Here is a 22,464-nt window from a genome sequence, read left to right on the forward strand (position 1 = left end):
TTTTTAAAATCACTGATATAGTTTTAATATGGCCCTGGGGGTCACCAGAATTTTTTAACTTGTAAAGGGGTTGCGTATTCAAGAAGGTTGAAAAACACTGATGTAAACAATACATAAAATTTGCATAAAAGTCTTATTAATAATTGCACTTATCCTGTTGTTTACAATAATCACAAAAGCAGTGATAACAGCACATATTTTGGTGTGATAATCACATTATATTTAAAAACTGCAGATTAAATGTATTGAAGTAAGCAAATATGTTATAAATGTAAATATTAACATATTTCTTTGTAAAATAATAACAAAAGTTTAATTTTGTTCTTATTTTACAAAGAAAAGTTAAAATACAGAATAAGGAGATCAGAAATACATTGTTACAATTTGTACAACAAAATAGCTGTTGAGAGGTGGAGTCTGGGATTTTTTCCCAGGTTGAGAGAAACCTTGGACTTGTAGTGGTTCCTTTCCATATAAAATTATTATTACTTTTACTTACAGAAAATAATACTGCTTTTTATTAAGAAATGTGCTGTGTTTCATTTGTTAAAAAAAAACACAGGGATCTGCTTAGCATACCACTTAACTTTATTCCATGAGCTCTCGATTGCCTGGCAACAAAATAACCTTTGAATTGTTGGCAAATGCTTAGGCACTTCAATGATTCAAAGGTTTGCCAACAAGAACTCGATCTTATATCATCTGATGATGATTGATTTAAAATGTTAGAAAAATTTCATTACCTTGAGGTGCCAGTTAAAATGACTGTATTGATGATCAGAAAAACACTCGGCCACTAGTGGGCACAAAGTTGCGTAGAGATCGAAGAGAACATAACCATCATATTCTTTGAAAATGAATTTCTGTGATTTTAGACATCCCGCAAGGATATCTGGAATCCTTGCAACTCTTGCAAGGATGAAGCGATCAAAATGATAGCACTTACCTTTGCAGCAGCCTATATTTCCCTTTACCCGCAATGGAAACAATTTGTATATCTGCTTGCGAAATTAAAGTAACATAATTTTACTTCATAAATTTTGTTTTTACATCTTTAAGAATTATAACAATCTATTTATATGCAGTCGTTTAGATAGTATTCTGATTCAAAGCATTATGATCATAATAATCCTGCGAGATCTATATTAATCACACGTATATTATAGATGCTACATAATGAAAATTTAATAGAGTTTCATTTGGTTTTGGTTCTATGTTTTTAATTTGAATGTTGAATGGTATATTCTGAAATAGTATCAGTGCACACTTCAAAATGTGATGTATTTTTGAGACACCGAGGATTGAGCATTAAGTGCGGAGCCCCTCTAAGTCCGGGATTGTGTGTGAATGCAAAGTTGGATCTGAAAGCATATGAGAAACAGCACACTTCTTATGGAACTTCACACTAAATTGAACAAATTAATTTCTATGAGTATCTTTGATATAAAACAATAAATTTACCAATTTTGAAAATAGAAATTTAATTTCTATAACAAATAAATGTACTTTATCCATTTAAAAAATGATTAACAAATATTTCTCAAAGATAGAAAATCTCATAATAATTAAAAATAGTGAATACAAAAATAAAGTGTAGTTTGTACATGTTAAGAAAATATAATGTATATAAATATAGAAGAAAAATAGTTATGATTATATATCTTATTTCTTTACATATATATATATCTTACATTATATATCTTATTTTTTTAATTGTCTGTCCAATTCGTCCCATAAAAGTCGGCTAAGCAATTGTGGATTGTCCTCGTCTTCTGAAATGAAGATCAATTAAGATTAAAATTGTTTTTTTTTTTTATGACACAAATTGCAATTTAATGTTCATTAATTAATAATAATAAAAAAATACATAAATGTAATGGTGAAAATTTATTAAAAAGAAGTAAAGATTAATAATTAATTATAGCTAATTCTATAAATATTTAGAAATAAGATGGTGAGGGCTAAATGGCCAAGTTAAATAAAAGCACCAGACTTCTGATCTGAGTTATATATTTTTATGGGTAAGTTGATCTAGATACAGTGGGCCCCTTGCCACATAATCAAACTTAAAGGGAACAAGATCCTCTTACTGCTCACAAAATATACCAAGCAGCAGAAATAATTTTTTCGTAACTTGTTTTTACGTTTATTATCCCATTACAATTTATTTGATAACCCTATTTTAAACACCTAATTCATTTAAATATTAATTTGTTGCAACTTCTCACCGTCCAATCGGAGCCACTCTGATAGACAAGGTGATAAGAGAATTGCCTCCGATGCAGAGTTGAAATGGTGCTGCACCATTAGACATTCTTCAAATGTAAAAGAAATTTAAACCATTACTGTTAGGAATTAATGTTAAATAAATTAAGCATATAGACACCATTCCAAGCTTGTTTCAGGCAGCATAATCATTGACAATGGTCCTTCTTTCAATTCATTGCATTGTAATTTTGTTTGTTCTGATGTATAAATGAACATGTTTGTACATCAGAACATAAATTAAACAGAAAAAATTGAAGCCACTCAAATTTTATTACTTGAAATTGATTTTCGTTGAATGAATTTGATAGGATACAAAAATTAATCAAATGTTATTTTCGTACACTTTGTAAAGCTATAAAATCATTTGTTGTATGATGTATGTTTTATATTTGTAAAAAAAAATTAATATTTAAATATATTCAATTAAATAATTTAATAACATGATAAAAATTATCACTATATAACCTTTCTTTTTTTTCTAACTCTACAGTGTGAACACCAATAAGACCATTACGGGTTTGGCCAGGTGGCACGGGACAACTACCTGTTGTAAAATTCCTGGAATTTTTCAGTCTGACTGGATTTGATCTTGGGTCCCCAAAGCAGTAGGCTGCCACCTTGACTATCACTCTACAGATACTAAGAAGACTTTTTTATACCAATTATAAATTTGGCTAAGCTTGCAATGAGCAATAGGGCCCAATGTATCTGAACCAAACTGTTCATAAAAATTCCAAAGGATCCAATCTGGACACGAACTCTAGTTACAAGAGTGACAAATAACCCTTTACAATCTAAACATCAACATCTAATCTATTCCATTTGAAGATAATAACAATAAAATTAAATAGTTAAAAATTTGGAATCGTAATTTAGCATTTTTTAACTGAAACACTTGTAAAGATAAAATATTGAAAAATACACTTACCATCGTTATAGCAAAGTAAATGATAGGTGTCCCTCTCACCCGAATCCTCTAATATTTCTTTCAGCATATTATATAAAAGATATGCTTGCTGTTTAAAAATTTCTTTTGGTTGTTTCATAGATTTAAGAACTGGTAAAGAATTCTGCCCTTCAACAACACAATAATAAGGCTAGAAATAAAAACAATTTGCTAAGAAAATAGTCAAAAATATTACATAATGTAATACAATATAATATCCATTATTAAAACCCCTTATACTCTGTCTCCAGAGAGACCACCTTTATCTCAGTGTGACATTGGACACCTGTGGTAAGTTGGTGCCTGCTACCAATGATTAATCTACAATCTCTGAAATCCTGTAGTGCCATTTGGCAAAGCAGGGTCCTAAACTCAGGTGCCGTTATACATACTGTACTATTGCTTACACCCACCAACTTTTCTCTTCCTATTGGTCTATCTGTCTATCATTAAGTTATCTCTAGTTTTTGTTCCATTTGTTTTCATGCTCCTCATTATTGACCATTCATCAAGGATCTTTGTTCTAGTAAGAATCGTTTTTGTGGATCACGTGCTGCACTTTCATGTTTGGTACAGAATCACCACGTGCAATAACAAGCAGAATTTTTGGTTTTCGGGTCTTAATCAATTAAAATCAGACTATGAATTGTTATAAATTAGAGTTACCTCTTTATCTCTTGGAGCTATTTTATAAATAGGATTGTTCATCTTCCGATCAAGAGTTCCTTCTTTATTAGTTTTAATTGAAGAAAGGTGATCGATTAGTTGAATTTCCTCTGTTCCGTGTTCGAGCGAATCCGGAATCCGTCCAGACAAAGGAAAGAGTATGATTAGTTTCTTAAAAGGAATTCTGATATTGTGCTTCTTTTCTGCGTTGATAATCCTCTCTTTTAATTCTAAAAATATTTAATAATTTTTATTATTTTTACATTTTAAATGAATTTTATTAAGTTATCTACAGTAATACCATGACTTACGCGAACCCGGAGTTAAGCGATTTTCAAATCTTGTCGATTCCACTTTTGTTTGAGCACCATGCAACTCTTGATTATTCACTCCTCCCACACTATTGTTCAGCTTACATGTTCGGATGTGCCACGTGGAATCGACACATAGCTACAATTTATTTTGTGTTATTTATTTCTGTGTTTGTTATATCCATGCAACTTGAGAGACTCTATTTGGTGATTTCTTGTAACCGTGAACAAATCAAAAGATGAGATAAGATTAACGAGAACATTTATTAGCTTACATACATCCGACTTGGATTTTACACAAATTGCGAAATTATACCCTGACTTATGCAAATTAGATTTATGTGGTTATCACTCGGTCCCACCTATCGCGTAAGTTCAGGGTATTACTGTATTTGTATTCCATCATGTAGGCCTACTTTTCATATTTTAAATATCTTATTCTAGAGCAAGTGGATGTCCATTTAAAATGGCTGAAACAATTTGTATGCTGTGATTCTGCTGCGGTAGATTTCTGGTACAGATTAAATTATTTGCAAAGCATTAAATATATAACAGTAATACATTATTAGATAATAGTATGCTCAAAACTGTATTTTTCGTCTTATGCCACATCCTCAATAGACATTGATACTCTTGATTATGGATGAATAGTGACATAAATTTCAAAGGTTTGTCTAGTGTAAGCCATGATGAATAACTGAACGAACACCATTCCAGGTGATATTAAGTTTTATTACCATTATATTTTTCATTTCTGTGTATCTGAACAGTGTTTTGTTCTTACTATTTTTGGTATTTCAAATAAAAAAATCACATTCTTAATCCCAGTAATGTATTTATTAAAAGCAATTTTGATTAGATTGACCAACCTTCTTTAGTTGAATAATCTAATCGAAAATGCTTTTAATTTTAATAAATACATTACTGGGATTAAGAAGGTGATTTTTATTTAAAGTAAGCCTTTTCCTAGTATAATAATACCACCATTTCAGTATTTCATTCACCACATAAATGGCTGTATTTGAAGGACAAGTAGACATCAAAATTAAACAGAAGCACATCAAATATTAAAAAATCCAGTAACAAGTTGCATAATTTTCCCAGCTGTTATGAATTTTTATTTTAAAAATTACTTTTATATTATTAAGCTAAATAAATAAAATTGTGTGGGGTACCATCTGTTAGGAGATTTTCTTATAAAAAAAAAACTTATATTCTTAATTACTATAAAATGGCAAAAAGCTTAATTTTGAGGGCAGAGACGAGTTTTAAGAAAAAGTATAAACACGAATAACGAATAAAATCTTCATTAAGTCCTACTCCTCTAGAGATATAACTCACAACCCCCCCTCTATCTCTCCACTCCCTGGACATTAATCACCAAAATTTAATAGCATCAATGCCCTTCATATATAAGCCACCCTTACAAAAGTTTACCCCATCCTGAGATATTAAGTGAAATAAACACCAATACACAACTGTGAAATCTTTTTGGATTCAGGAGGACTCAAAACATGGAGATTTATGAAAAACTCAGAGATTCAAATTTGACACAATGCCATTATTTTCTCTTGTTATGTATGCATAACAGCCAGGTAAGCAAAACTTAGCATTAGTTTGTATCTTGATAGGTGCTATCTAGAAGGAGAGAGAGCCAAATACCAGGAAAGACCAACCTTGTCATGACAGGAGCCATATGTCACCAGAAGTATGAGACCCATATTCTCTATTTTATATCATGAATATGCATTCTTGTGTAATTATAATAATTAAATATATAGAAATGGTAGTAACAGTCTAGAAGAGCTGTAGTTTGGCCACTGTAGACATATATCATTATGATAAACTTATCACTAAATCTAACTTTTACAGTATTTAATTTAAAAAAATCATTGTAATAGATCTATATACATGCAAAAACATCCCATAGAACTATTGATTTCTACAAAATAGGGTTCAAATATAACTACTGGAGATAAATACAGGAGTTCCCCTACTTATGAACAATTTGACCGTATGTATAAAATTTAAATTATGCAGATTGTGGGGTGTTGTCAAACTCAGTGTTTAGTCAGTAATAAATAATCATTTTTCATTTTCACACGAATTCTTACATTCCATTGCTGCTTGTAACGTGACGTCAAAGTCAGTAATATTGGAGTAGTAATGTGTTTTGCTATTGTTTGCAATTTTTTAAAAGTTTTATGATTATGCACCCAAAACATAATAGTAAGTCTAACAGTGGAGATAAATGCAAGAAGTGTGGCTCTATTATCATGGAAATTAAACTCAACATTATAAAATTAAGTGTGTTAGATGAAAAAAAACCACATTTGAAACCACCACTACTAAGCAGCAGTAAACAGGTGTAATGTGTTCTATTAAGTATGTTGAAGGATCAAACACCAACAATACACAGTTATTTTGTGTATAAATGTACATTCTAGATTAGTTTTTGACTTATGACAAAACCACAGGAATCTAACCTGTTCATAAGTATGGGAGTGCCTGTATGTCTGTAACCAAGTTAACATGATTAAAGATCTTACTGGGCAATACATTCTTGTAGTAGCTATAATAAGCAGCATAAGCCATAAACGTTCCTGTACTGGGAATATGAGACTTGCTATGTTGAAATTCCGTCTCTGTCCATACCTACAAAAAATAATTATTAGTATTTGGTAGTTGGCTCAAATTACAAGAATTTTATTGTCATTTATATCTAGTAATATTGCTAATTAATATTAAATGTTAACATATTCATTATTATTTAATCTCTATCAGTAAAAAGTTTCAATTGTTGTTATAATTTATTACGACAACCTGGAGAATAACTCATTTCAAGAAACTAAACTTTCGTTCATTTCAGCACTGAATCCTTTCCCTTGAGTTTTCAAATTCAACTTTTCCTGAAACACATGCCATCACATTTACTACCACTTTTTTTCACCTCATTGCATGGCATATATCACTGTTGATGTACAGTACTTCATTACTTTTACTGTTGAAAAATCTGTTTTCCCATTTTTGGGGGAGTGATTATTCATTTCTAACAGACTTTTATAGGAAAATGATAGTGCTTTATGCCTAGTAGGGGTTTTGTGATCCAAGTTGTTGAGTTGATGGATGTAGAAAAAACTACTGTTTCCTTGATCACTTCTCAGTATGCAAAGACAGGCAAAACATCTGCTGACAGAAGCAGCTGTGATTGAAAACCACAGCTGAATGCAAGGGAAAAAGAACATTTTATCAAATTGTAATAAGAAAACATAAAACTATAACAGTGCGAATTACTGCAGAATTGGCTAAAAGTGCAAGGGTACCAGTATCAGAGAAAACAGTCCGATATGAAGAAGATAATGGCAGGTTTCAATAGCTAAACCTTTTTCTGACACAAAGAAACATCAAACAGTATGTGCAGTGATGTAGAGTACAAAACATGAACACTGGTGACAAGGAAACATGTGATATAGTCACACAAGCCAACTTTCATTGTATTTCCCACTTCTGGCCATATTTATGTCTGGAGATCACTGGGTGAAGCTTACAATGTTGACTGCCTTAAACCCAATGTCAAGTATTGCAGAGGTTCCTGCATGATTTGGGATGATATAATTCAACTCTTTGGATCCAATAGTTGTCCTCAAAGGTAAAGTAACAGCCCAGAGATAACAACATATTCTGAGTGACCAACTTCATTCCCTGATTCAAACTTTGTTTCCAGATGACGATGCAATCTTTCAAGATGACAATGCACCTATCCACATTGCTGGATGTGTTTGATCTTGGTTTGAGGAGTACGAAACTGAACTTAAGCATCTACCCTGACCACCCTGATTATTATTGAGCCTGTGTGGGGCATTCTTGAGAAAAAGGTTAGTAGATCTTTCCATCACCTACTTCTATTCACCTTTCCATCACCTACCTTCCTAAAAAAGTAGATCTTTCCATCACCTACTTCTGCCAAGGAATTAGCATCAGTATTGCTTGAAGAATGGTACAAAATTGGCTTTAATGTTGTTCATGATTTATATTTGTTCATTTCTCAATGTATTTTAACTTTTTTTTTATCTACAAATGAGGGTCCTACTCCATTAATAAACAAAAAAGTGATCTTTTGTTGGTGTTCAAATTATTTTGTCTAACCTGTGTATGTGATCACACACACATACTCTGCACATATATTTTAGTATATTTTTTACTAGCAATATATATTTCAATTGTAATTTAATTCAATTTTGTTCCAAGCATATCATCAGCAAATATATTTAAATAATTAGAGAAGCTATGCACTGAATTTTATGTTCAATTTGAAAAGACCAATGAATGGTTACAAATGAACTCAGATAAATTTACTAAAAGGAAAAGAATTTGGTGCTACAGTGAATGAAAAGTTAGATCAGTGTTTTTAACCTTTTTCTAATAGTAGAACCCTCAACTTCATAATATTTTTCTTGTGGTACTCCTATTTCTTTATTGATTGTATTTTTAGTAATTCACATAAGACATGTTACAGAACTACTAGACACTATTTTGTGGCACCCCTGAAGTGTCATTGTGGCAACTTAGTTGAAAACTACTAAGTTAGTTGCTTGAAGTTATAATTATTATTTTTCTAATGTTGATATTGATGACAAATGTGTGCTGGAGTAAAGTCAAGGCATAATTAACTAAATCATGATTTATGAAGTTTATACATAGGCACATGAAGAGTAACTACATAGTGTGAAGCCTGGAAATAGTGTTAAAAAGAAAGAAATGATGTAAAATTCGTTAAGATTGACAGTAAAGAAAACAAGTTGTAAAAGTGTTGAATCAGTGACACCGGACTTTGACGTCGACGCTCATAGAGAATAACGGGAAAAGCAAAATTTCGATTAAAGAAAATTTAAAACTTTAAGACACAGTTTAGAAAGCAAAACAAAACTAGAAAAATATCAGAATGAGCATGGGTGTCATAGTCGCCAATTAAACGCGATCAGAGTCTAAAATATGGTGTCTGATAGACCATTGCTAGTCAACCTTTCCCGCGACTGATACAGAGCTCCATTTACACCTGGAGACAGGTGGGAGACCAATTAGAAAGTGTGGAAGAAAAGTCTGTCCAATTAGCGACAATTCGGTCATGAAAAACTTATAAAAACTGACGTCAAGGACAGAAGGTGGCCTTCCCTAGTCTACCTGTGATGTTCGTTCACTCTCTGCTCATCGTACGTCTGTTCATGTTTTTTTGTGCTGTTTCTCCCAATTACGAACATTAAAGTGATGCCGCCCCTGGCCCTGTCAGCGTTGGACCAGATCGAAAAGAAAGGATCTTCTGAAGACAACTCACAGAACTCTGAACCCCAGGATCTTGATAATTTTATGTAAGCATATTCATCAAAAATAAACAGTTTCTTTGTGAAACACTTGTCTTTCCTGCCTCTTCAAAACTGCCACCCACATACAAATAGACCTTAAGCCATCCTGACAGTAGGGAATAAAATCCCCCTTAATCAGCGACCTTACAATAGCAAATATATAATACTGCCACTTTTTTCAATAAATATTATCATTATTAAAGTCTAATGTTTGCAAACTTGTCCTCAAAGGTAAGGTTATGTATTAATAGTACATGGATGAGATTACAGACACAATAAATACCTCATCCACTTTTTATAGATGTCACATTTCTTGTGTTTCAGAGTGATGTACTGTACATTGTTATTGCTCCAGTCGTATACTTTATAATCAAACAATACAGACCAATTCTTGTCCAGATATAATATGACTAATTAACTATTAAGATACTATGCAATTTGGGCTAATGATTGACAGTTAAACTGCATCTCATGTTAAATTTAATTATTAGATATAAATTAATTTAGAATATTCTGATATAAAAGATTGGCCCAAAGTGGAACTTGAACCCACAACTCCCATTTATTGCACTGATGTATTACCAGTTAAGCTATCTAGACCTCTTTCTGATCTTTTCTTCCAGACCAATTAATGTACAAGATGCAACTGGACTTTTTATATATTACATATATTTTGTATAAAGATATGTTGAATATCTACTATTTTATCTTGGATTTCTTTTAGTTTTGTTTAACCACATAGCTAAAAGAAATCCAGGATTTTTTTCTATTGTTATATCATTCTATAGAGCCAAAGATGAAATTTTATGCTAATATTTGAACATTGCAGGCTTCTGACAGGCTGCTTGCACTTCTTATGATACTGCTGTGTACCAACATACTCAATAACTGCCAGTGTATTAGGTACTACAATAATACTGTTAACCTGTTTGGACAGTTCAACACATGGAAGTATATGAAATATAGAAAAATTTTTATACAGAGCATAGAATAAGAGATGCAATTCTATGATATATTTAAGTCCATGATATTTATTACAACAGTAGCAGGATGCAATAATAATCTGTATATATATTAAAAACAAAATATTTCACTGCCACCAAAATTCAAACCAACACTTTACAAAGAAGCAGTGCATAAATAGATCACATCAGAACATGGTGTCCTTGAATTATAAATGAGTTAACATTGATTGAACTATTGGGCTACCTAGTTTAAAATAAATACCATAAATTTAGCTATATTGCAAAATTATCTCACTATGTCACATTAAATTTATTCAAAAATCAAAATATATTACATAAATTATTTATAGGAGAATTTAGGTGGTTAGCTAACAGATCTTTTTTAATGTAAAAGGCTTTGAAAATTCACAAAGTGCCAAAGACAACTGCCACAAACAAAGAATGCTCCAAATAGAAATATGAATTTTGAGAAAATCAGTATTTACCAATGGAAATCAAAAAGCAAAACAATAAAATAACATTTTGCTACTGTGGCATTCCTTCTCCACTAGGGTTATCGTATGTCCGTATTTAGTATGGAGAGTCCGCACTTTAGAGGCAGTGTCCATACCGTATTAGAAAAAATAAACAAAATGTCTATACTTTCCAACTGATTGTATAGTTCATAGTTAAATTATAACCACTTAGATTTAATCTGACAAAAGGTGCTAAATATTTGATGATTATTATTGCATTGTTGCTACATGGCAATATTGTATAAGCAAATGTAATGGCTTTGCTGCTTAGAGAATATGTGCACATTCGTTATAATGGTTGTTGTAATTTGATTGTACTTATTGTCTAAGTGACAAAATAGTTTTCTTATATTTAAAATTGCATTCTGTGCCCCAAAGGTAAATGTAAGTTCAAACTTTATATTATATGCCTGCATTTACTAGATTGAAAAACACAAATAAATTCCTTTTATTTTGTTTCTGAGTACTTTTAATGCTAATCTGTTCATATTTTGTTTTCAACTGTTATGGTATCCCTATTCTCCACTCACTGTGATAAAAAAAAAAAACATTAACATTTCTGCTGGGTGGAGAATGTAACTTTTAGGCCACACAATGATGCTATAGGAAAGTCAGATTTAGCAAATTTTATGCTAAATTGGCTATTCTTATTCAGCTGTATTAAAGTTACTTTACCAAATGACGTGCCAAAAGGATTTGCAGAAGTTAATAAACTTACATTGATTGGCACCTGCCGAGTTGACAGAATAGAAAATACATTATATAATACATGGAGCTCATCTGGACCAACAAGCCAGCTTGACTTGAGCAATTTGAGAAAGAGCATTTGAGATTAGAGGTTTCACTGTATATGCTAATAATAATAAACTACTAATGTACAGTTTATTCTCAGTTTTCTCTGGTCAAGTTTAGTTCAAATATTCTTTGTCATCAGTTTAATTAAGGTTGTGTGATGGCTCAAGGCAGTGTATTCACACCAATTAATCGTTGATGGTTCTCATATTCACACTGGTTGATGGGAGTTGTATTTTATATTCATCCCGGTGCAGTTAAGAAAAGACATTCCTTATTGCCTACAAAGCAGAGCATTAAGGAAAAAGTTTACAGTATTGGAGCAGCCCAATAAAATTGCAAGCTATTTTTGAGTCTGGATCTGTATACTTTTGTTTGGTCTGAGATGTGTTATATGCTCATCACTCATCACTCATGATAAGTATAAATAAAAAGCCTTTTAGACATGTGAAGGACAGAAAAAGTTAATAAATTATTACTTAACTATCATAAAATATTTTATAAACTTAGCTTAAATTTACCTTGTGGTTTAAGAACATATTAAGAACAGCAGTTACGACAATCAATAAATTCTTATTTGATTCCACAACGCTCAAAACTATATGATGATCCATAAGAAGACACTATAAATTTAAATTAATGTAAAATTACTGGAATTTAAACAGAACTAACAATAAGATTTTACAATATTTAAATTATTATAAGTAATTAAAGAAATATTTACAATTATTAGAATTCCGACTCCAAAAACTACAAATGAAGAATTCCATCCTCCTGAAAATATGGTGGACAAGAATTTCCAATAATTTTTTCCATATCTGCTCTTGAAATGCCACAACTCTTCTATTAACAAACATATTCTATGTAAAATAGTTGCCACAACAGTTGTGTTTATCCACAGCGATAAAATTGTGACTGCAAATTTTAAAATGTATAATAAATAAACAATTTAATAAAAGAAATATTTATTTTATTAACAAAAAATTGTAAAACAATATTAATATAATTAATATTACAATATAATTAATCATTTAGTCATCTTTGATATAACAACTTCCCTAACAGTCAGCACTGACTGGAACAGAATGCCACAGATAAACCTGCAAATTTGAACAATCTTGTTCTCAGTTTTGGAAGCTGAAGGCCTACTCAAGCTTTTGTAGGCTTCTGATTGGAATTCTGCTTTATTTAAAGTATATAAATCGCAGTTTACTCAGAGCATCTTCTCTAAGTTATTTCCAAAAGCCAGTGTTTCTGTCAGTCTTTCCAGTTTAATCCCTTGACTATGACAATAGAAATAACAAAGAATTGGGAATGTATAATCCAGAACTAATTTATTTGAGAGACTTACTCGTCTAAATGTCTACAAGCTAGACTTTTGGGTTATTATTAGCCTGATTCTTAATTAGGCTCTTATTGATATAAAAAGCTAATGTAACTGGTCATGAGAGAGAAAGAATTTATCTTTTTTATGACCAGTTATCTTTCAAGCTATTATTTACTTATTCTATTACTCAAAATTGAATGACAATCACCTTGTTTTTATATCTGCACTGCATATGAACCACAAAGATCAGTTAGCCAGACAATGCCCATTTAGCATGGTCAAAAATGTTTGTTCTTTTGTAAAATATTGCTGAAGATTGGTTTCATGTGCTTTGTTTATTTACCTGTACTTATTATTTATTAGACTTATACAGTATTGTTTAATTAATAAATAATAAGTTGAAAGTTTTAACATAATACATTTTAAAAAAATAAAATAAAATCAAAATTATAAAATAAACTTTACAAATTAAGCTACTAATCCAAATCAAAGTTTCTCACTCTTACCTGTTCTAACATACTTTCTTCGCCTCGACTGAAATTCATCAACTCGTCGGCAGATTTTATCAGAACAGTCCCCTGTAAGAATACTCGTATAAACATATATTTTCTCATTTTAAATAAATTACACACTAATTCCAAAACATACTTTTGTTTCTGTCTGCATTGCGTCGACGGGATAGGTGTACACGGCGACTTTGGCCTCTGCTACTTTTGTGATGTCGCCTTCGACCTGCCTCTTGAAAACCATTCCCTGACACACTTCTGATTTATGGAGGCCGGAACCCTAAGAAATTTTAAACTATAAATTTTTGTTTCTTCTTTTATTAAATACGAGCATAGAGACCAACCTTACCAAAATTTTACAAACACGAACATTGTCTACATTAAAGGTTGTTTTTTCTGGGAGTATGGAGACTAAAAGTTAAAAATATAAACACACATTAATCGAAGCTAGAAGGAAAAATTGGTTTGTTTACACAATAATAAGAATTAATTATAGTAAATCAAACTAATCAGCAAAACAGACTACACTTACTGCAAGCTTGAGAAATGAGCTTTGATAAAAATATTTCGTTTCCATATTGTTTACTCATCACAGAAGTTTTGATGCCTTTAAAAACATCTTTCTCATTACGATAATCTTTTATCTCAAAACATGTTAAACCTGTAAAAGACATTATGATTAGAAAAACAACTAGAGATTAAAACAAATATTAAATAAATTTTTATTCTCTATGTATTTAGGTTGTCCTGTAAGTCTGAAATCATAGATGTTGATCTTTGTTATTTTGCAGCTAAAGAATGGCACTGAGTAAGTAAGAACAAATTTAAGCTATTTTGGCGGCAAAATCTGCAGTCGGTGTGAAATTGCCAACAAGTTTAATAGGCTGCATCTGAACCGCAATGTGCAATTAGCGAGAAATAATGATTGCAGCCCATTAAAAGCTTTGATGACTTTTTGCAAACTGCAAGTCTCCACTATCAAAATAACATAAATTTGTCACTCCTTAATCGGTGCCACACTTTACTGTAATAATAATCAAATAATCACTATACAGCTTTGATATGGTGCAGTATTTCTAGTGTGCGACATACCACTTGATACACTGCTAATATTTTATACATAAATCATACAGAAGTAAGGATTTAACTTTTAAAAAATGTAAAAGCATTTTATAATCAAATGATAAAGCTAGATTAACTGTTCAGCTAGAACTTCATTAATTAATTCTAGACGCATTACATATTGGGTTGTTCGAAAAGAAAGTTTGTTTTTTTTTTTTACCACTAGATGGATTAGTCGTATTTTCCTCGCCATTTTCATTCTAAACTGTATTATCATTATATATTTTGACAGCTAGCATTTTAAGGCTTATTTGTAAAAAATTTTGTTTGATTTTGTGCAATTGTTTATTTTTTGTCCCCCATCAATTATGGAAGATCGAAAGCAGCATTTTCGGCATATTTTGCTCTTTTATTACCAAAAAGGTAAGAATGCTGTTCAAGTGAGAAAAAAATTGTGTGACGTGTATGGAGATGTGTTGAGAGAAAGACAGTACCAAAACTGGTTTACAAAATTTCGTTCTGGCAATTTCAATATTGAAGTTGCACCACGTTCTGGATGGCCAGTTGAAGCCAATGAAAACAAAATAAAGGTACTGATTGAAGCAAACTGCCGAATAACAACACGTGAAATCACTAAGAGATTAAATTTGTCAAATTGAACTGTTTATGATTACTTGAAACAAATTGGTTTCANATATATCATCGTTGATTTATCATCATTTTTCAGAGGCTCAGCAACGACAGAATGATTAAAACTCGAGTTATTCTTCGTCAGTTGTTCGCCATCGACTGCTTTACTGCAACAAATCACGTAAAAGACGGACAAAATAAAAATAATGCAACTAGCGATTATTTTACAATAGCCAGATCTTTTTTCTATGTTTTCCATCTCATCAGTCGGACACTGCTGATAAGCATAATCTGTAAATAAACGATAAAAAACCGAATTAAAATACACTAAAACATCTGTAAAAGTTTAATAAATCTAAATTCGACCCTACACAACACGTTTCACCTTACACGAGACTTACTTTTAAAATCTGAACCGCTCATGATTCGATTTTTCGTTACCACGCCTTGTTTCAGTTTCGATTTCGTTTTCGCGTGACTTCTCTACTCTCTAATGGAGGCCGCCATATTGATTTTACGTCATTCGGCGCCATTGGTCCGTTTCTTTATGATGTAATTCGAAAGAGGGTCGCCATCTGTGTGGATTGACACTAAAAGTAAACTATTATCAAGGACAATGCTCAAAGTAAATTAAAAAATATTTAAAATTTAATTATTTAACAATATTTTTCATTTTCTGTGCTGTTTCACGTATATATTCACGCATAAAAACCATCAATGGCCGCCATATTTATTTTACGTCTTTCGGCTCCATTGGTCGTTTCTCTCTGACATATCAGTTGCAAACCAATGATGTAGTCCATTGCATACGAAACAGCTAATACAACTAGCTTTAACTGATTTTCACTTATTCACTCTTTATATATTTTAGAAAAATAAAATATAAAATGAAATATTTAATAAGTCATTAAAAATCGAATATAAAATGCCATCTATACTGTACAAATAATTTCGAGGAAACTAATCTCAATTCATGTTTAATGGTAATATAAAGGTTCGCTTTACGACCGATCAGATCGTAAAGCGAAACCAACGTTTAGGCTGTAAAATCGAAGTATTTGTTGTGTATATTTTAAACTGGCACCATATTTTACTATTTATTTTTAAAATTCTACTTTCCTGTTCCATTATAAAAAGGTTGTACCCCACATCACTAGAAAACTTAAATTCTACTGATGATATTGAAGCATCATCACAAATAATGATCGTATCAGAAAGATTTTTGACTGATTAGGTTAATTAATGGCAAACTATATAAAATTAATCTACTAACTGAAACAGAAGGCGGGCCAGTATGATAAAGGCACTGGCTTGCAACTACGAAAACTTGAATTTTTGTAAAAGGATCAAACAAATCTATAATGGACACGGATGATCATCTTAGTGCTTTGGGAAGGATTTAAATATATATATAAATGCATAAACAGATTAATTTATTAATTTCACACTTGAAATATCCAACTTCATGTTGAGTATACATTATAATATGTACAAGTATGGGGTCTTCTAAAAAGAATGCTATAATTTTATTGTAATAAAGTTAATTATTATCTAAGAACATTGTAATGTACATTAAAACATTGGAAAACTGTCCAACTCTGCAACCGCCCATTACAGTTTCTCAAAACATGCACCTTGCATCACATGGCACACATCCGACCAATACTGAAATTCCTCCTATGCTCACTGCTTATGTAAATTTAATGATTTATATATAACTAGCAGATAAGCCCAGCGTTACTCAAGAAAAAAAGTAACGATAGCGAAGATTAAAATCATTACATTACAGCCAATCTTAATACAAATTTGATGTAGTTCGGAAATAAGTAAAAGCAATTACTAAACAAACAACTGTTACTTACACATGATTGAACTAAAACTGAAAAAATTCGATTTATAATATTTTTTTAATTTAATTCGTTTTAGTATTATTTTAATTAAACTAAAATTCAGTTTTCTAATATTTTCACTTATAATACAAGCTTTAATCTTAATTAGATTGCTGCTTTAGTCCAGTAATTCAACAAGAAAATATTAGAAACATCTGGGAGNTTGTTTAGAAGAGTAGCTTATGAGTAATTAAACATTATTTTAGGAGATTTTTGAGGCTGCAAAGGCACTCCAATAATCACAGACGTGACATTATTACAAAAGTACAAAAACAAATTATACATATTCCAAAAGTTTTTCAATTTTAAAAATTTATTCATTCTATTTTATTTGAACCATCTTTAAGAACTTTTGGTCTCGGAACAGGAACTTTGTGTCAAAGGGCCGTTACCGAAATGATATATTTATAATAAGACAATCTGTATAAATGTACACACATATTTAAGATGAAATTCAACAAAGATATAAGCAAATTTAAGATTTTAATTTGTAAAAAAGTTAATTATCTCAACACCATACAACCGCAATACAAAACAACAAAGGCGAAACATTTTACATTCTTTTTCTTTTTTGCTTTCTTGGCTGCTACGCAACATTTCATTGGTGGAACGAAGCATATTTCCGAGGCAGCCTTCCGCAGCGGGAGCAACCGTGTGTGGAAAAGAAACAGAAGAAACGACTGGTCTTAAAATTGATTAATGATGAATGCAATTAATGAATTAAATAAAACAATTATGTTCCTTCTGGATTTTGCAAAGTAATTAAATTGGTAACAGTTGTTGCGACACTTCTCTAGTGTTAGAAACGCTTAATCTTGATCCCAGTCGCCTCCGTCAGATTTGGGTTTTGGTCCTCCGGCCGGCTTGGCCATGATTATCTAAAAATTAAATAGACATGTTTTAACGGTAACTAAAGAACAGTCAAGTCTGACGACGAACAGATCCACTTACTTGATCAACTTTGAGAATGGTGCATGCCGCATTTGTTGCATACTTAATGGCCCAATATTTTGTAAGATAGAGATCTAATATGTTCTCGCTGACATCTTTCACTGATGTTCCTTCCACCTAAAACACATTTAATAGGTTATGAAAAAATAAAACATAAATTAATACAAAATGTAAAAATTATTTCTAACCTCTGCGTCAAATCCCACGTTTACTTTCCCTTCTTGATGATCGGCGTATAAGTTAGAAATTACTTCTGTAGGCTGTTGTGATATATATGATAAAGACTTTTGCCATAAAGAAATATCATAGAGCGTTTAAATAAATACTTACCTTAACACCGGAATTTTCGGCTAATGCACGGGGTAATGATTCTAAGGCTTCGGCAAATTTCTTTACTGCATATTGTTCAAGGCCAGGTAATTGCTAAAAAAATAAATAAATAATTTCATTATTTATCAATAAAGTGTACCCCCTGCTTTACTACTGCAAGTGAAATCAAACTGCTTTTGATTTCATCTGTTTGATTACAACTCCATGAGATTCCACAAATCCAACTTGCAGCATTGCAAACTCTACTCATCACCCTGTATGTATATTATTTTCTTACCTCTCCATAAGAAGTAATCTGCTTTGCAAGTTCAATCTCACTTGCTCCTCCGCCAGGAATTAATCTACCATCCTTTGAAAGGAAAATAAAAGATGTTACGCTTAACAATTGATAACATTAAGTGATTAAATAAAGTAAGTAGTAAGCAAAATGTTTTCATTTTATTTTTGTTTTAAATGACAAAAATATACTCAAAACTTCTACAAAAAAAAATAAGGAAACGTACTTTTGTGATTGCTTTGAAAGTATTTACTCCATCGTCGATTGCCCTTTCGATATCGTCCATTAAATTGTCTGTAGATCCTCTTATCACAATCGTAGATATTCGAGATTCTTTACTTTCTACAAAATGATGAAAAAAGTCAACTCTTTTTTACCTTTTGTCCTTACTTTTATCAATTTCTATTTGAATCCTTGTCTACTTTGGACTTTTAATAAACAAAGTCCAAAGTAGAAAAGGATATAAAAAAAAAGTCGTTTTAACAGTCATTTTTTGTTTATTAAATCAAATTAAAATAGCTTTTAAAATTTAATTTTTACCTTGTTTAAAAATTACAACAGGAGTTTCTCCGATTTCGTCTAAGTAAACTTTATCACAATAACCTAGTTCTTCTGGTGTGGGTGCAATCTGAAAGAAGTAATGAATTGTTTTTCAAAACAACTGTAAATTAACACGTACAAAGAAGCACTTTACAATGATAAAGTTCAACAATGAGAAGTTTTAAATAACAACAATGGTGAAAAAAATTTATCTATGGTACTAAATTTGTATGCAAGACCTGCTTCATTATAGTAGCTTTGCTGATTTAGAATCACAAATCAGTGATTCTTGTCACTGATTTAGATCAGAGGTTCTTAACCTGGAGTGAAAGATACGTTTTCTCCGAGAAAAATTTTTTATTTGAACTTTTTCAAAAAAAGGGTTTTTGTTGAGAACTAAATTTTAAGATAAAGCCATAATAAAGGTGTACTAATATCAAATTTAAATGTATAATTACATATTTCTTCTGCATAATTCCTAACCCAGACATAAATATTTTTATATTGATAAATGAACACAGGTGAATCTTCTTGCTTAAATTGTATCTAAAGTTAGACTAAAATGTGTGAAAATGAGACAACTCTACCCATCCACATAAGAAAACTTAAATGAATTTTTCATGGAGATATGAGCACCAAATCATTTGTTATGCTTTTGAACAATGTTAAACTCAGTGAGATAATGTTTTGTTTAAAATTTATGGAGTCAACGACATTGAAGCATGAAAAATCTGACAAAAATTATAATAAGGAAAAAAATTTATAGTAAATATTATACATTAACTGAATAGATATTTTTTTTCAAAACTCGTGTGTCAAAATACATCCTTACAGTGTGAAATTATAAAAACAACTGATTATTATATATTTAATTATGCAATTCAGTAAAATAGTAACATATTATAAGAATTACTACCAATAAAATAGCAAAACCCATTACTAAAAACAAAATATAGTAAAACATGCATTAATCCCTAAAGAAAGAGTTAAGGCAACATTGAATGCCAGTCACTGGCATCACCAGTTGTTTCCATTGTAATTATCAAGGTCAAAACCTCAATAATTAAAACATGGATTATTGGCCACACCTGATGTCGACATTCCACACTACTTTAATTTTGCTGTGCGTCTGCCTTAAGACTCACTGAATATCAAGCACTCAAGTCTTATTTCTCTCTCTTTTTTTTATCTCAAATTTGTTTATTGCTTTGTTCGTTTTCATTTAAAAATAATAATATGATTTAAATGTGTGTGGTTTTAAAACAGATACTACTCATTTAATACTTACTAATCGTGGCAAAGCAGTTGCTCCAACAGTTTTACACAGCCTTCTGACATCAAACTTGGAAGGCAAGCGCACACCCATCATACCATATTTATTCAAAAAGTGTAGTGCCATGTCTCCTATTTTTCCTCCAGAAACGACAACATTTGCTCCGGAATCGGCAATGGATTTGATTTGCTGAAAATAAATAAATTAAAAGACATCAATCCCTGAAAAAGATCTCATCGAAGTTTATTTATTCCAATAATAACAATGATTGTCGAAGACACCAAGGTCAACATGTTGCAATGTCACAAAAACCTTGCAGTTATGTGGTGGTAATTTTCATGCAAAAATAACTCAAAATATAATAAGACATGTAAAAGATATTAATCATCATTTTAAAAAAATAAAATAAAATCAAAATTATAAAATAAACTTTACAAATTAAGCTACTAATCCAAATCAAAGTTTCTCACTCTTACCTGTTCTAACATACTTTCTTCGCCTCGACTGAAATTCATCAACTCGTCGGCAGATTTTATCAGAACAGTCCCCTGTAAGAATACTCGTATAAACATATATTTTCTCATTTTAAATAAATTACACACTAATTCCAAAACATACTTTTGTTTCTGTCTGCATTGCGTCGACGGGATAGGTGTACACGGCGACTTTGGCCTCTGCTACTTTTGTGATGTCGCCTTCGACCTGCCTCTTGAAAACCATTCCCTGACACACTTCTGATTTATGGAGGCCGGAACCCTAAGAAATTTTAAACTATAAATTTTTGTTTCTTCTTTTATTAAATACGAGCATAGAGACCAACCTTACCAAAATTTTACAAACACGAACATTGTCTACATTAAAGGTTGTTTTTTCTGGGAGTATGGAGACTAAAAGTTAAAAATATAAACACACATTAATCGAAGCTAGAAGGAAAAATTGGTTTGTTTACACAATAATAAGAATTAATTATAGTAAATCAAACTAATCAGCAAAACAGACTACACTTACTGCAAGCTTGAGAAATGAGCTTTGATAAAAATATTTCGTTTCCATATTGTTTACTCATCACAGAAGTTTTGATGCCTTTAAAAACATCTTTCTCATTACGATAATCTTTTATCTCAAAACATGTTAAACCTGTAAAAGACATTATGATTAGAAAAACAACTAGAGATTAAAACAAATATTAAATAAATTTTTATTCTCTATGTATTTAGGTTGTCCTGTAAGTCTGAAATCATAGATGTTGATCTTTGTTATTTTGCAGCTAAAGAATGGCACTGAGTAAGTAAGAACAAATTTAAGCTATTTTGGCGGCAAAATCTGCAGTCGGTGTGAAATTGCCAACAAGTTTAATAGGCTGCATCTGAACCGCAATGTGCAATTAGCGAGAAATAATGATTGCAGCCCATTAAAAGCTTTGATGACTTTTTGCAAACTGCAAGTCTCCACTATCAAAATAACATAAATTTGTCACTCCTTAATCGGTGCCACACTTTACTGTAATAATAATCAAATAATCACTATACAGCTTTGATATGGTGCAGTATTTCTAGTGTGCGACATACCACTTGATACACTGCTAATATTTTATACATAAATCATACAGAAGTAAGGATTTAACTTTTAAAAAATGTAAAAGCATTTTATAATCAAATGATAAAGCTAGATTAACTGTTCAGCTAGAACTTCATTAATTAATTCTAGACGCATTACATATTGGGTTGTTCGAAAAGAAAGTTTGTTTTTTTTTTTTACCACTAGATGGATTAGTCGTATTTTCCTCGCCATTTTCATTCTAAACTGTATTATCATTATATATTTTGACAGCTAGCATTTTAAGGCTTATTTGTAAA

General features: G+C 31.1%; 2 protein-coding genes across 4 annotated transcripts; both read right to left on the reverse strand.

Annotated features, from left to right (window-relative positions):
- Positions 1-537: 537 nt before the first annotated feature.
- Positions 538-15,895, reverse strand: LOC111624909 (stimulator of interferon genes protein-like). 3 transcript variants are annotated; one of them, XM_023367892.1, is made up of 10 exons: positions 15,750-15,895; positions 15,416-15,639; positions 14,132-14,138; positions 12,548-12,738; positions 12,345-12,446; positions 6,741-6,846; positions 3,881-4,110; positions 3,197-3,365; positions 1,692-1,772; positions 538-1,405 (listed from the first exon to the last, which is right to left on the reverse strand). In XM_023367892.1, the coding sequence occupies exons 1-9, from the start codon at positions 15,769-15,771 to the stop codon at positions 1,702-1,704; spliced, it is 1,122 nt and encodes a 373-aa protein (XP_023223660.1). In that variant the 5' UTR covers positions 15,772-15,895; the 3' UTR covers positions 538-1,405; positions 1,692-1,701. The 3 variants fall into 3 exon arrangements, with proteins under 3 accessions (XP_023223660.1, XP_023223658.1, XP_023223659.1); XM_023367890.1 differs by lacking the exon at positions 14,132-14,138 and adding an exon at positions 15,208-15,211 and having other exon boundaries at positions 15,413-15,639; XM_023367891.1 differs by lacking the exons at positions 538-1,405; positions 14,132-14,138 and adding exons at positions 1,606-1,661; positions 15,208-15,211 and having other exon boundaries at positions 15,413-15,639.
- A 1,806-nt stretch (positions 15,896-17,701) lies between these two features.
- Positions 17,702-21,773, reverse strand: LOC111624910 (T-complex protein 1 subunit theta-like). Its single transcript, XM_023367893.1, has 12 exons — positions 21,617-21,773; positions 21,434-21,495; positions 21,227-21,364; positions 21,085-21,156; positions 20,624-20,797; positions 19,336-19,423; positions 19,022-19,137; positions 18,796-18,867; positions 18,519-18,611; positions 18,377-18,448; positions 18,189-18,305; positions 17,702-18,115 (listed from the first exon to the last, which is right to left on the reverse strand). The coding sequence occupies exons 1-12, from the start codon at positions 21,756-21,758 to the stop codon at positions 18,047-18,049; spliced, it is 1,215 nt and encodes a 404-aa protein (XP_023223661.1). The 5' UTR covers positions 21,759-21,773; the 3' UTR covers positions 17,702-18,046.
- Between the last annotated feature and the right edge of the window lie 691 nt (positions 21,774-22,464).

Source organism: Centruroides sculpturatus, unplaced genomic scaffold (genome assembly GCF_000671375.1).
Source record: "Centruroides sculpturatus isolate CEXI.00-Female unplaced genomic scaffold, Cexi_2.0 scaffold408, whole genome shotgun sequence".
Taxonomy (NCBI): Eukaryota; Metazoa; Arthropoda; class Arachnida; order Scorpiones; family Buthidae; genus Centruroides; species Centruroides sculpturatus.

Coding starts and splice junctions, on each gene's coding strand:
- LOC111624909 (XM_023367892.1), bottom strand. CDS start 15,771: ATGAGCGGTTCAGATTTTAAAA. Junction 12,447..12,547: donor GAGTCGGAATTCTAATAATT/GTAAATATTTCT, acceptor TTAAATTTATAG/TGTCTTCTTATGGATCATCA. Junction 4,111..6,740: donor CTACAAGAATGTATTGCCCA/GTAAGATCTTTA, acceptor AAATATTTTTAG/AATTAAAAGAGAGGATTATC.
- LOC111624910 (XM_023367893.1), bottom strand. CDS start 21,758: ATGTCTTTTACAGGTTTAACATGTTTTGAGATAAAAGATTATCGTAAT. Junction 18,449..18,518: donor CCGAAAATTCCGGTGTTAAG/GTAAGTATTTAT, acceptor ATATCACAACAG/CCTACAGAAGTAATTTCTAA. Junction 18,306..18,376: donor ACGTGGGATTTGACGCAGAG/GTTAGAAATAAT, acceptor AATGTGTTTTAG/GTGGAAGGAACATCAGTGAA.